This window comes from Protopterus annectens, chromosome 8.part0, assembly GCF_019279795.1.
Source record: "Protopterus annectens isolate FY-2018-M chromosome 8.part0, PAN1.0, whole genome shotgun sequence".
Taxonomy (NCBI): Eukaryota; Metazoa; Chordata; order Ceratodontiformes; family Protopteridae; genus Protopterus; species Protopterus annectens.
This window is the reverse complement of record NC_056741.1, coordinates 604,845,949-604,860,581: the sequence shown is the minus strand read 5'-3', so window position 1 is coordinate 604,860,581 and position 14,633 is coordinate 604,845,949. Positions and strand designations below refer to the sequence as shown.

At 42.0% G+C, this 14,633-nt stretch overlaps 1 protein-coding gene across 1 annotated transcript in view; it reads left to right on the top strand.

Annotated features, from left to right (window-relative positions):
* WNK3 (WNK lysine deficient protein kinase 3) overlaps nt 1–14,633 on the top strand; it is a gene marked incomplete in the record, with an annotated part of 2,462,820 nt that overhangs the window by 903,004 nt on the left and 1,545,183 nt on the right. Inside the window, 1 exon segment of the mRNA XM_044079290.1 lies at nt 6,299–6,351. Within this exon segment, the coding sequence (XP_043935225.1) occupies nt 6,299–6,351 (53 nt within the window).

Below are 14,633 nucleotides of genomic sequence, written 5' to 3'. Positions count from 1 at the left end.
TGAGGGACGATTGCAGTTCAGACAGACAGACAACATGGCTGTGGTCTGGTATGTCAAAGACAAGGAGGGAACATGATCTTACCTGTTGTGCAGAGAGGCCATGAGAGTGTAGGAATTTACAATGTCCTCCAGGTGCTTCATTACTGCAAAGCATATACCCGGGGCCTCCAACGTGTTGGCCGACAGGCTCAGCAGATCAATCTCTAGTCATCATGAGTGGTCCCTCAATCCCTCATTGATGAACCAGATTTTAGATTGTTGAGGTCAGCCTTACTGTGACCTCTTTGCCTCCCCAGCCAACCACAAATACACAAGGTACTTTACCCTAATCCCCCCTCCAGGGGAGTCACTGAGAGATGCTGTAGTCAACGACTGGCCTCCGGGTCTCTTGCATGCCTATCCTTCTTTTCCTATAATTTCCAAGGTTCTGCAGAAAGCGCAGCACCTGAGGAACATCCCTTATCCTCATTGCCCCTCTCTGGCCTCGTCAACCATGGTTCCCCTTCATCAGGTGTCATCTGAAGTATCTGGCATGGGTACTGGATCCCCCATCAGGATCTAATTTCCCATCCATCACGGCTTCCTCTCCCAAGCCTTCGCACCTTCATCTAACTGTATGGTTTCTACAGTTCCACTGATTCTAAAGCAGTCCAGGCTAGTGTCTCCCATTAAGCGTATTATTCTAGCCTCCCAGAAACTTTCCACTAGAAAGGTTTATAGTCGCAAATGAAAAAGATTCTCCATCTGGGCCAAGAGCAGGAATCTGGATCTCTTTTCTGCTTCTGTTTTTGTCCTCCCTTTTCCAAGTGAGAGCAAGTTTCTCTACCATCAAGCTTTAGTTGGTGTCAATTTCTAACTTTCTTGAGAACAGTGAGTATACTTTTTAATCTAGGCTTTGTAGAGCGTTTATGAAAGGGGGCTTCCTGCTTAGACCACCAGTTAAGGATTCCCTCACCTCCTTGGGACTTTACATTGGTTTTGCAATCTCTGACTAGGAGTCCTTTTGAGCCTGCTAGTTCCTGTGATCTCAAATTTCTGTCATGGAGTATGGCCTTCCTGATTGCTATTACCTCAGCTAGGAGAGTTTCGGAACTGCAAGCTCTTACCCTTACTCCTCCTTACATGATTTTTCACAAGGACAGAATCCCTCTTTCTTGCCCAAAGGTGCTTCTGAATCTTATCTAAACCAATGTATTTTCAGCTACCAGTGTTCTTTCCCCATTATTCCAACAAAGGAGAGTGCATTCTGCATACCTTGGATGTACACCAACAATTACGGTTCTAACTACTTAGGACCAAAGCTTTTTGTAAGTCAGAGTAGCTCTTTGTGGCTTTTCCCCCTAATGGACATGGTCTTCCAGTTTCTAAGGTCACTATCTGTAAATGGATCTCTAGCTGCATCTCCATAGTCTATGACCGTAGCCATCTTAAGATTTCAGGACAAATCGAGGCTCATTCTACGAGGTCCGTAGCTGCTACTTCAGCCTTTTTGGCCAGGCTTTCTATTGATGACATCTGTGCTGCTGCCACTTGGTCTAATCCTCACACCTTTATATCTCATTACAAGATAGACTTGATTTCTAGGAGCTGGGCTTCCTTTGGCTCCACAGTGCCCCAGATTGTCCTTTCTTGTGGTTTCCCAGGATAAATGGTCGCTGGGGACTCTGACCCTATAGTGATAAATGACTTGGATAACATCAGATTTATGTACTTAACATAACTTGGCATCTGTGTTATCCTATGTCATCATTCATCATATTTTTCCCTCCCACCATCCCCCTACCTTGTGGATCATGGAGGAAGTTGGAGTGTTTGCCTTCCAGTTTTGCAGGAGTAGCCTTTAGGAATATGACAGCAAACTCGATCTGGGGAGAGAGAGCAGCTAGAAACTTGGATACACCTGTAGTATGTTGCCGGCTTTGATCCGATATCAGATCAAAGACCCTATGATGATGAATGATGACATAGGGATAACACAGATGCCAAGTTATGGTAAGAACATAATGCTTTTTTTCCTTTCATCCCAGTTCTTTGGGTTTGGCTGTTTTGAAGCAAACCATCTCATCCTGGATTTCTAAGGCCATTTCTTTTTGCTATTTTTTTCATGTTAAAAATCTTTCCTCATCAGCAAAGGCTCATTCCACCAGAGCTGTTGCTTCTAGTGCTTTTTTTTCAAGGGACTGGATACCATTTTCATCCTTGAGGATGCTACTTGGTCTTCTGTCCACACCAATCACTACAAGTTGGATATTATTTCCAGGGCTCTGTCCTGCATGGTTTTCTGCAGAGCTCTTCAATGACATCCTCTTGAGCTTTTGTACTCACCTTTACATGAGGAATACTGCAACAGTGATATGGAAGGACATAGTACAGTTGTGTAAAATGTTACCATTACAGTAGATCTCTTCCTCTTCACTGTTGCAGTGTTTGCTTCCTCCTTCCTACCCTATCCACTTCTTGCCCTCTTAGCTAAGGGTTCTTTTCTCTTTCCTCCTCCTGGATGCACATGTTGCCCAAAGCTGTATTTTAAGCTATTAATGGTTTGAGGATGTAGAAGATGCCCTGAAGCTTTGGAAGATGGCCCACTGTTGTATGTTGTATCTGTAGCAGGCTCTAACCCATGTAGTTTAAACTATTGCAGCTGTGATGATTTGAACATCTACTGCTATGGTTAATTTACTTTCACTTTAGTACTTTGCTTCTCGTGTGTTCAAACATGTTACACTTTCCTACACAGTTTGCCTAAAAAAAAAAAAACTACATTTTTAAAAAAAACTTCCCCTTTTGCTCACAACAAGCTCAGTAAACCATATAAACTTTCCTAAAAGAAAGTCTCATCTCCTGAATAGGAATATTTGCTCCAAATTTACAGCTGCACCCACAGGTATTGCCTATTCTAAAGTTAAGGTTAATCATGCTAAAGGTCATATTAGTCTGTGTCCTCACTGATGCAGATTGCTATCTCTTCTTGCCTCTAGTCACCTCCCAGATGTGAAAAAAACCTTGCATACATTCAGTAAACATGAACTTTTATCTATAAAAAAGTGTGCAGTGCTACATTTAATGCATTAAAGTTCTAAGGCTACTGGGGAGGTGTCTACTTGTATGCATATTTATTTCCACCAGTCATTAAAGTTCTAAGGCTACTGGGGAGGTGTCTACTTGTATGCATATTTATTTCCACCAGTCCAGTTTTCAGACTTCATTTATTTTTACTGTACTGCTTGATATCTTTTTTAAAAGTTAATTGAATTGTACCCTGTAGATTCCACGCAGAATACACTGTTTAAACCTTTCATGATTAAATTGTGTGCATTTGCAAGACTGCCTCCATCCAAAACCAAGAAAGGACCCTCCTTGATTATCAGCAGTGCCTCCTCTCTATCCCCTTTATGTTTTTTCTTCTGCCAGTTGACTTTTTTGATTGTGTATAAATCAAACAAATCTATACTTGTATCGTTCGTTTAGTAATATAAGTGTCATAGCATCATTGATTCTTCACAATTCGATGTGAATTGCTCACTAATGGCAGGCAAGCAGACTTTCAAATTCCAGGAGCACGTACTTAAATAGATAAGAGTGGAGTTTCTCAGACCATGTGTTGATACTATGAGGGCATCCCTGCTTGTGATAATTTACAAAAAAAAATGCTGCACTGTGATTTGTAGTGAAGATAAAGATAAGTATGCATTGGGGATGGTCCATGGATCCAGTAAGCTGTGTCTTATAGCCAAAGGAGGAAGTCATTGTGGTAGTAAGGGTACCCATCTATTACCCTGGGTCAGTTCAGAATTGAATTCTACAAATGCACTGTTTGATGCTTTATAACATGGTAATCAGTTGTGTACTTTTGTTTGGTTTTACAGTATATTTATGATATTCACTGTCATTAGTTTTCTTATTTCTAGGAAATAAGTGGAACCCCTGCCAGTGCAGGACATAGGAAAAGCTAACCCAGGTCTAGGTCAGTGGAGTACAAAGGGAGAAACATATTGCGACTTGCATCATGGGGCTTGGTGGGAGTTTTGTAAAGCAAGAAAATGGTCTCTCCACGATGTAGCAAATAACAAGTTTTCCAAATAACCAAGTAGACCAGTAGAACATGTAGAAAAATAAAACCTTTTATTTTCGACTGGTGGGATGATGAGCGCTTTCGCGTGGATACAACCACGCTTCTTCAGATAATAATTGCACCCACAGACAGAGTTTAAATAGTAAAACAATAAAACATTAACTAGTTAACGAAGTCAATTAACATTTAAAGATATAGCAATTAGAACACACAGCATGTATACGCTGTGTAGAAATAGATAAACACTTTTAACTGACTTCCTTAAAAACTACAAATGTACAAACCTCTCCTTACATATATTTAATAGAATTCAAATGAATTATAAGTGCAATTAAAGCTCAGCATAAAGCTTAACAATAGAACACAACTCTCAAACATTAATATGATGAGAAATATGTATGTGTGTTCTGAATTAAGTATATGCTAAATCTATATGAAGTAAGCTTCAGTATAGTACAAATAAAATACATTAAAGAATATTTTAAATTAACGTTCTTTTTTGAGCTTGGTGGGAGTTGCTAGTTCTATGTTGCTTCACAAAGTAACACACAGTATCTACAGATATTGTCCTAACAGTTTTGCGAGCATAATACGTAAATGCTTCACAAGACTTGTCTGCTTCAGTCATTGTGTCAGTTTGTTTTTGAGATCTTAAACCTTGGATCATCATGGCTTCACAAAGTCTAAATAGACTTTACAACAATGTTAGTGAAGTCTTATTTGAAGATGTTTTCCCAGTTGACATTGATTTTGTTCGATCTTCAGCTTTTGATAGTATTTCATGTAACATTCTTTAAACCAGATTAATGGCACAACCATGTAATCCTACTTTAACTGGTTATATTCCTGTGTATGTAAGAATTCAATCAAACCATCACTGCAGCTGAAAAGTTATAGCCGCTGGTGTGCCCCAAGGCTGTATGTAAACCTTTTAGTTTTAATATATTTGTTTTTTTTTTCTGAAACTGCAATGTTTAGAAGATGAATACAGACATTTACAGTGATCATAAGTTAGGGCTATCAAATTGCAAGTGTGAGCAAACATTTCTTTGTTCTGTAAACAAAGTCTGCATCAGTAGTAACCCTATGAATAATTCTGAAAATGTGGTGGTGATGTGCTTTGGCCCTACAGACTTTCTCTCCTTTTTTTGTTACATACTCGAGTTGGGAGGTATGCATGTATGTATTTGGGAGGCGCAGTGATGCAGCGGTTAGCAATGTCGCCTCCAACAAAGCAAGAGGTTCTCCGGTTCAGTTTTCGGCTGGGGTGCCTTCTGTTCGGAGTCTGCATGTCCCCTCCCCCGCATTTGTGTGGGTTGCTCCAATTTCCTTCTGCATTCCAAAGACATGCGTCTGGAACATTTCTCCCCAGGCCTCAGCTGAAAATTGGCTCTGTCCCAGTCACACTTTTCCAGTAAACAAATGTTAAATAAATGTATAAAGAGTAAGGGTATACATTGGTGAAAATGTAAAGCTTATATAACTAAGTTTGTACTCTTTCCATTATTGATTTATAAGGGAAAGTATGTGCACAATAATTGCTGCTAACAGCCTGTTTTGCCTCTGGAGAGATGCTACCAAACCAGTGAACACAGTGATGTTATTAGTTTCAGTTAAGAAATGCTCCAAAATAAGAAGCAGATAATTTCCCCCCAGGTTCACCAAGTTTTGGAAAAAAAACTGCCAAGGGATATTAGCTCATCTAAAATCTTATTGTATTTAGAAAGAAACTTGATTCCCATTTGGAAATTAAGTTCCTTGGTGAGGTACCTGGCTCTTAATTGTATGAAATGTGAACCTATAACCAAACCACAAAACTTAAAATTTGCTACCCAAGTGCAATTTTCTTTTAGGTCCTTTCAAGCAGTTACCTTTCACGAGTATGTTTGTTTTTTTTTGAGTCTGTCTTGATTTTAAAATAAATGGAAGCAGGGGGTGAGAGGATCTTTGAAAGTGGGTCAGATTGATAATACCATAAGAGCAGTCCCAGATTAATCATTTCTGAATAATTGTTGCTAAGTGATCACAACAGCAGCAACATATGCTCTCTTTCTATCTCTATACATATACTGATATATATGTAGATTGCTGCAAGAGCTCAAGATCTGCTTTTTTTGTTGAGTATCCCACAAAATTACTTTTTTTTACAACAGTTTGAATGTTTCAAGCAATTCTGAGTAAGTGTAATCTCAATCTAGCCTCACTGTTTAAATTTTTTTTTCTTAGGATTCTATGGTGGAACAGCAATCAACAGCAAATAAATCCTGCAACCTTCAGGAGTAAGCAAGTCCCTTAGTGTTTCTTACCTTGCCTTATTGATGCTGCATTTCTTTCTTATTTAGTAAAGGGAACAAGGGATAGGAGACTCTCATTTAAAAAATATTATGTGAGCGTTTCTGTTGTTCTTACAATGATTTTTTCCGAAGGTTGTGGAGTAAAAAAGTCTAAGGAACATTCTAATCCATGTTACAGCACTGCAGCTATTTTCAGCATGACTTCAAGTGTATGAATAGAGAAAAAATTGTGTTAATTGTAGAAATGCATTAATCTTTTTTGCATATATGTTAATTACTACAGCATGCGAGAGTATCATATTCACAGCTACAGAACTGGTTGATTTCTGTTGAAGGGTCACCAATAGTAAATCATAATGGCTGTGGGTTTATCCACCTTTTTTGCCTTTTGTCCCAGTCAGATTTTGCTCAGCTGTTTTCTTTTCCTGTGAGAACTAATGTAAGTCTTGTTAAAGGTGTGGCTCACTCATAACACTGACATTACACCACACATTTAGTTCCACTCACTAAGTAGCACAAGTCTCACTGCCAGAGAAATTTTAGCTGGCTCATTTTTTTTCTTAATGAACATACGATCTTACAAAATCTAGTCTGTTCACTTCATCAGACAGGACTAGCTGTAAGAGGGCACTATTCAGCGTGATACTTTCAAGACTTTCTTAGGCTTTTACTCCACCCTTAGTTCCTATAATGTTTTGTACCACTCAGTGTACCCATACCTTTTGCTGCTGAACAACTCGTATCAGAAGTACAGCTTCGGGTTATATTGTGCATCACTGTTTATAGAAGTTTTTTTTGGTAAAATTGCCTTTAGTCAATTATTCTTATTACAAAATTGTCTCTACTGTTGATACAGGTCACCCCCCCCCCCCCATCAATGTAACGGTTTACTGGATTTGCTACCCCTACTGTCAATGTTTAGGCCACCATTTTATGTTGTGTTTTGGTGGAGTCATCATCTTTCTGTGCCTTCCATTGGTTTTGTGTGTGTGTGTGTGTGTGTGTGTGTGTGTGTGTGTGTGTGTGTGTGTGTGTGTGTGTGTGTGTTTTGATTTACTGTTGCAGTGACCTGTGTGTGTTTTGATCGTTAATTATGGATACTTGGCTTATAAATTTAGTTAAAATGGACAAGCAAGGCAGACAGAAAAAACAATGTTCACCCTTCACTGCCTTCGTGGTATATCGGTTCTCTGTCTGCACAAGCCCACACATTGGCAGCTTTCCAGAGCTCTCCTCTGATCCTGTGACCCTCTGCTGTAGGGAATTAGGTGATCTCCTCTCATCTGGGGAAGCCTAACCCTTATCACAGAAAGTGAGTTATTCAGTCTTTTACTGCCAGCTGTAGGACTCAGCAGCCTGCATTAGTGCATTACAGCTTTCAGACTCTGATAAGATCCCTCTCAGCACTCCCTGTCCTGCAATAAAACTGCTGCTTTTCTGCCTGGTTGTACGGTGAGTAATCATTTTTCACAAAAACTATTTTGTTTTCAATTTTAATGCTTTTTCTCCTTGCCACAAGTTAGTCAGGAGCAACTGGATGGGTGACTGCAAATTCACTCTTGGAGTGGGGTGGTGCCCACGTCCATCCTGGATAGAGGAAGTCATTAACTACCATAGACTATTAAATCTGCGAGCGTCACTCACCTAACCACCAACAGTTGGGGCAACTCTGGAGAAATATGGCCAGGCTTGTAAGGGCTGTAGGGCAGTTGGCTTACTAATTTTCTATGAACCAATGAACTTTTTCTGTTGGTTCATAGATTCATAGGGTGGTACTAGGCTATCTGTCCTAGGGCCTATACAAGCCTATCCATAACAATTCCCTGGATATTTCTTCCCACAATATTTACTTCCCTGGACCCCTGTCTAGCAGGGCAACTGACGTGATCCCCTGGGTCAATTTCCTATCTCCCATCCAATCGTCAAGGCTTTTTTTGAAGAGGGCCAAGGAGGCGCTCTGCTTGACATGTATGGGAAGTCTATTCCAGAGTAAGGGGAGTCTCTGGGTCAGGAACCAATCCCTCCAGCATGTTTTGTTCATTGTGATGACAAGGTTTAGATCCCTGGAGCGTGTGGCTCTGAGGAATTGGGATTTCTTTAAGTGGAGCATGTCCAATAGCTCAGTGTTTGACATGGCCTTGTATGTTAAGCAGAGATTGCCTCTGAGTAAACGATATGGCACAGAGTATAGCTAGAGTTTTTTTAGATGGTCAATATTGGGCATCTGCTTTAGGCCTGTGATTCTTTTAGTGAGGTATTTCTGCGGCCTTTCCAGCTGTTGCAGATGTCTTGAGGTACATACCAAACAGGGCATTGTACTCTATAATGGGTCTAATATGGGATGAGTACAGTGGGACAGTGACCGCCTTTTTTTTTTTTTTTAGATGAAAAGCCCTTCGTGATGATGTGTGCCGCATAGAAGGGATTTTGTGACTGTTGTGGTGATGCGGTTATCGAAGGTGAGACCACTGTCCACCTGTGTCCCTAAGTCTCTCATCACACTTTCGGTGTTTAGTGTACTGACCCATATGTGGTAATTCATGGGTACATGTTTTTTCTCAAAAGGGATAACTACACATTTTTTGGCATTAAGCTTGAGCCCATGCCTCTGGAACCAAGCATCTGTTTCTGAAGGCCCTTTTGTAGAATATCCGCATCATTCGGGGATTCAGTAATGGCTCCCAGTTTGTAGTCATCTGCGAACTTTGTTAGCCAGAGTCCCTTATTGTTGACCTGTACTTCAGAGAAGTAGATGCCAAACAAGAGCAATCCCAGAACTGAACCCTGAGGTACTCCACTTGTCTGGAGCTGGATTTGGAGTCGGCTACTTTTACAGTCTGGGTTCTGTCAATAAGCCAGTTGGCAACCCATCGAGTGACATAGGGATTTATGCCCAGCTTAGTAAGTTTTCTGTGATTCCAGAGTGAGGGGTGGTGGTGAAGGCATTGGCGAGGCCCAGATAGGCTGTGTGGACCGCCTACCCTCATCCACAGCTCTGGAGACTGGAAAAAGTCAGTCAGGTTCAGGAGACGAGATTGGCCCTTCACAAATCCAAACTGGGTGGGGTCCAGTGTTTGAAGGTTGCCAATGTCTTTGTTTATAAGTTCCATGATAATACGTTCCATGCCCTTGCAGATCAGGCTTGTCAGACTGATGAGACAGTAGTTCTTGGGATCCAAGGTGGATCCCCCCTTGTGGAGTGGGCTAACTGTAGCTGTGCGCCACTCAGTGGGCATGAAGCCTGAGGTGAGGCTATGATTAAACATGGCACTTAGGTGAGGTGCCAGTTCATTTTGTAGTTCATGTAGTACATAGCCCATGATGTCATCTGGTCCCATGGATGCTGTATTCTTAGCTTTAGAGGCTGCGGTTTCTAGCTGTGTGGCCATGATTACCAGATTTTGGAAATCTTTTGGTATTGAGATGGGCTCTTTAGGGGGTGAGAGTGGGGTGAAGTTGGCACTAAATCAATCTGCCAGGATATTGGCAATATCCTTGGGATCAGTATATTTAATACCATTCTGTTGTAGCTCAGAGCATATCTGAGCATTGCCATTTAGATTCTTGACATAACTGTAGAATACCTTGTGGTTGGCTTTGGAATCTTTGGCAATTTTATTTTCGTAACTAGCTTTGGAGGATTTTAAGAGGGTTCTCAGCTTCTTACTAAGGCTGGTAAGGGAGTTTTTTTTGCATCCTGGGATTTTCCTCTTTTCTGCAACAGTTTCTTCTGTTGTATAGTTTGTTTATGGCAGGGAACCACCAGATTGGCTTCCTTTTTTGGAGGAGAGGGTCTTGGTTCTATTTGGGATGACATGATTCATGCACGAGTGGATGTGCTTGTACAGTGCCTTAGTGTAGGATTCAGCAGTTGAACTTTCAGCTCCCGTCTGCATGGGTGTCATGAGGTTTGTCAGTTCTGACTTGAGTAGCATGAAGTTGGCTTTGGAGAAGTTTTTTATGGAGGTTTCCTTACTGGGGGTTGGGGGTGGGATGTAGATGTCAAGGGTGATTTGCTTATGGTCATACCTGACCAATGAGGGGGTGACCACTGGTGTGGAGCATCTATCTTCCATGTTGGTAATGACCAGGTCTAGGATATTGGAGCCCCTGGTGGGACAATGGATTAGTTGATCCAGGGTGTTGGAATTTATGAATTCCAAGAACCGTTGGGAAAAGGTGTTGGTACCCGAGTAGTTTTCCCAGTTAATGGCAGGGTAGTTGAAATCACCCAGTGACCACTAGGGTGTTTGGTTGTATCTTAATATTTTCCAGTATGTTTAGAAAGGTGTAGTGAGAATCTTGGGGCATAGTGGGGATCTGTAGCAAGCTACAATTTTGGATTGCAATCTTACCTAGTGTTAGTTGCACCTGGAGAATTTCAGATGCATTGTGTTGGGCAACTAGCCTGGAGGAGTGTGAATATACTTGGTGAATATGGACACTGCTCCACCTCTAGTGTTTCGGTCTTTGTTTGGTGGCCGAAAAGTGCGGTTTGAGTTGTAGCCTGGTATTGCAGGGATGCCCTCTGGAGCCTTGAACTAGGTCTCAGTTACTGCAGATATCAATGTTCTCCGTTTTTAGGAGTGCCTCGAGAGAATGCATTTTGAGGTTTAGACTTCTAGCTTTGAGTAGCATTACCTTCAGATTTTGCATGCTTGTATCTGTTACGGTGGTGGTTTTGTCCTTTGAACCTTGCCTAAAAAAGGCACTATAGGGTTGGCAAGAGCTTTAGCCATTAACCAGAATCCCAGGGGTGACAGGTGCAGACCAGCTCTGGCAGAGCATCGTGGTTTGTTGATGTTGTCCCAGGCAGACAGATACTGGATCCCCTTTGAATGACACCAGAAGCTTAGCCAATTGTTGAAGTCAATCATTTTGTTCTTATACTGTGGTGTCATTCTGGGCGAAGGCAGGATGCTACTCAGGGGTAGGGTCATACCTGCCTGGGTCACATGATCCGAGAGCTCTTCCATGTCTCTCTTCATGTAGTCCAGGGAGGTACGTATCAAGTCATTCACTCCAACATGGACAATGACAGAGTTGTATTTGTACTTGTGGAATGACTTGAGTGCATGCGTTATGTGGCAGATCCTGGCACCTGACAGGCAGCTGACTAATTTTCTCCTTGTTCAGCCTGGTGAGTGGGACATCAGTGTGCCTGACTGTAGAGTCAACTATGACTAAAGTGTTGGGTACATTGTCTTGCCTTAGGGGCTTCTGTTGGGTGGCACATTGGTGTTGAGTTGTGTGTCACTTTGGTTGTGACTGGTGTTTGTTTGCGTTTCAGCTTTGGAGGCCTTGTTGCTTGGGCAGGTCAGTGTTAAGGGCCTCCGCATATGTGGGTTTAGTGTTGCTATGTGTGGGTGGTGTTGGTGTGGGTTTTGAAGGGCTATGTGTTGCTTGAGGTGTAGTGCAGGTGTTAACCTTCTCCTCTTGACTGTCTAGTACAATCTTGGCTGGAGAGAGCTTTGCTTCCGGTTTGGCTATGCAAGTGCATCTCTCGCAGGTTGTAGTGTTGGGTAGCAGGAGGAGAGGGTTGTCTGTGTACATGAGGCAGTTGCTGCATTGCCCCAGTATGCCCAGCTTCACCAGGTGGGACAGGAGAAATCACCGGAAGCTGACCCTTGGACATGCCTGTTTAGGTGATTTTTTGTAAAGTACAAGAGCTGTTTTCCCTTACCTTTGCAAGGTACTTTGCAGTTATAGGCTGTTTAGTGCCTACAATTAATTTATCCTATATATATGCTGTATTTAGAGCACAACCAAAAGCTGTTTGCTGAATTTCCTGTTTGCACTTAATTTTAAATCGTTTTTTTCTTAAAACTTGCATATTTTCTGTCCTTGACCTAGCACTCTTGTGTGGGGTCATTTACTGCACTGTTATAACTTGATATTACTTGTGAACCTCTGCTATCTCTGTAAAAAACAAAAACAAAAAAAAAATCTTGCATTTTTCCCACTTTTCTGAGAGTTAAAAAAGTTCAGTTACAGGCTTGCTGTTCCTGAACTGTTTGAAAGTTTCTGTGAGGCCATTTTTGCTTGGGCTGAAGGAGGGCCTCTGTGTTCATCAGTGGCAGTGACTAACATTGAGCAGCTTCCCTGCCCCCCGGAGAGGTGGTTACTGACTTGAAACTGTAGTTTTATTGGCCACTAGGGGTCATTTCCATAACTCCTTCATCTTCCTCTCTTAAAACCTAGTTGCTTCGTGGTTTGAGCGTCTTTTCAGGCTTGTTGGCTGTTGGTGAAGCACCCTCCAAGAGGAAAAAACGCTGAGAGAAGAAGGGAGCCACTGTTGAGATTTTAAGTATTTTTCTCTGTTTATTTGCTAAGTTTTTCTGCATAGCTGCCTAGCTTGAGCATTTTCTGGCTTGTTAAACTTGATTTCTGTATTAGTAGCTGTATTTAGAGCACAACCAAAAGCTGTTTGCTGAATTTCCTGTTTGCACTTAATTTTAAATCGTTTTTCTTAAAAGTTGCATATTTTCTGTCCTTGACCTAGCACTCTTGTGTGGGGTCATTTACTGCACTGTTATAACTTGATATTACTTGTGAACCTCTGCTATCTCTGTAAAAAAACAAAACAAAAAAAAATCTTGCTTTTTTTCCCACTTTTCTGAGAGTTAAAAAGTTCAGTTACAGGCTTGCTGTTCCTGAACTGTTTGAAAGTTTCTGTGAGGCCATTTTTGCTTGGGCTGAAGGAGGGTCTCTGTGTTCATCAGTGGCAGTGACTAACATTGAGCAGCTTCCCTGCCCCCCGGAGAGGTGGTTACTGACTTGAAACTGTAGTTTTATTGGCCACTAGGGGTCATTTCCATAACTCCTTCATTTGTCCTCAGAGGAGTGGTTTAAGGCAGTAACTTGTAGTTTATTGGCCATTTTGGGTCATTTTCTGTCTTTTCCAGCCCCCTGCTATAAAGCACGCTGTAGCGCGATTTAGCCCGGAGTTGCTACTGTTGCACACTAGGGCAGCGCCGGTTAAGCAGATTTAAACTATTCGGGCTACCTAAAGTCCACTCTTCAAATTTTCCCTTAAAACTACCTTCCTCGAACTATACTACTGATCTAATCAGCGTATCCTATAATTAAAAAGATCATCTCTACTTGACTCCAAGTAGACTATTCTCTATCTGTTAAACGTAGCACTTGCTCCTACAGTACTTATTACCTTGATACGGCACTCTTGTCATAGATAGTACCCCAAAAGGCAACCCCCATTTCTCGGTCACCCACGTCCCCGGAATCTTTTTAAAGTTTTTTGTCTATTCCTTCTAGCATGTCGAGGGATCAGTTGCTAGTGTCCTCTCCTGCTCAGCTGGTGAACCTGGGAATATTGAGGCAATGTTACAATTGCCTCATGTACACAGACAACCCTCTCCTCCTCCCACAAAACACAAATACATGCGAGAGATGCAACTATACGGCCAAACTGGAGGCTGAGCTCTCTCAACATAGGACTGGCAAGACCAGTCAGGAGGAGAAGGTTACCACACACACTATAGACCCAGTCTCACATATTACCATTACAACCTCAAATCATACACATAAACACACAAAGACATACTCGGAGGCTCTGATCAAAAATCTACCAAAACAGCAGAGGCCACCAAAGCAGACACCCAAACAACCACCACCTCAGAACACAACACCTGCAACACATAGACCTCACAGTCAGAGTGTCAAACAGTCACAGCCCTTAAGGCCAAACACAATGCCAGACACACTAGTCATTGGTGACTCCATAGTCAGACACACTGGTGTCCCGCTCACCAGACTGAGTAAGGAGAAGGTCACAGTAAGCTGCCTGTCGGGCGCTAGAATCCGCCACATAACGCAAGCACTCAGGTCTCTCAACAGCAGGTACAAATATGACTCAGTCATTGTCCACGCTGGTGTAAATGACCTGAGACGTACCTCCTTGGACTACATGAAAAGAGACATTGAGGAGCTCTCTGATTATGTAGCCCAGACAGGTATGACCCTGACCTTGAGCAGTATCCTACCTTCACCAAGAATGATGCCACAATACAGAGATAAGATGATCAGCTTTAACAATTAGCTTAAACACTGGTGTCATTCAAAGGGGATCCAGTGTCTGTCTGCCTGGGATGACATGCTGGACAAGCCACGCTGCTTCAAGGGATGGCTTGCACCTGTCACCCTGGGATTCGGATATTGGCAAAGGCTCTTGCCACCCCCATAGTGCCTTTTTAGGCAAGGCTCAAATTCTAAACCTACCACCCTAGAACACAAAAAGGAAAAAAACT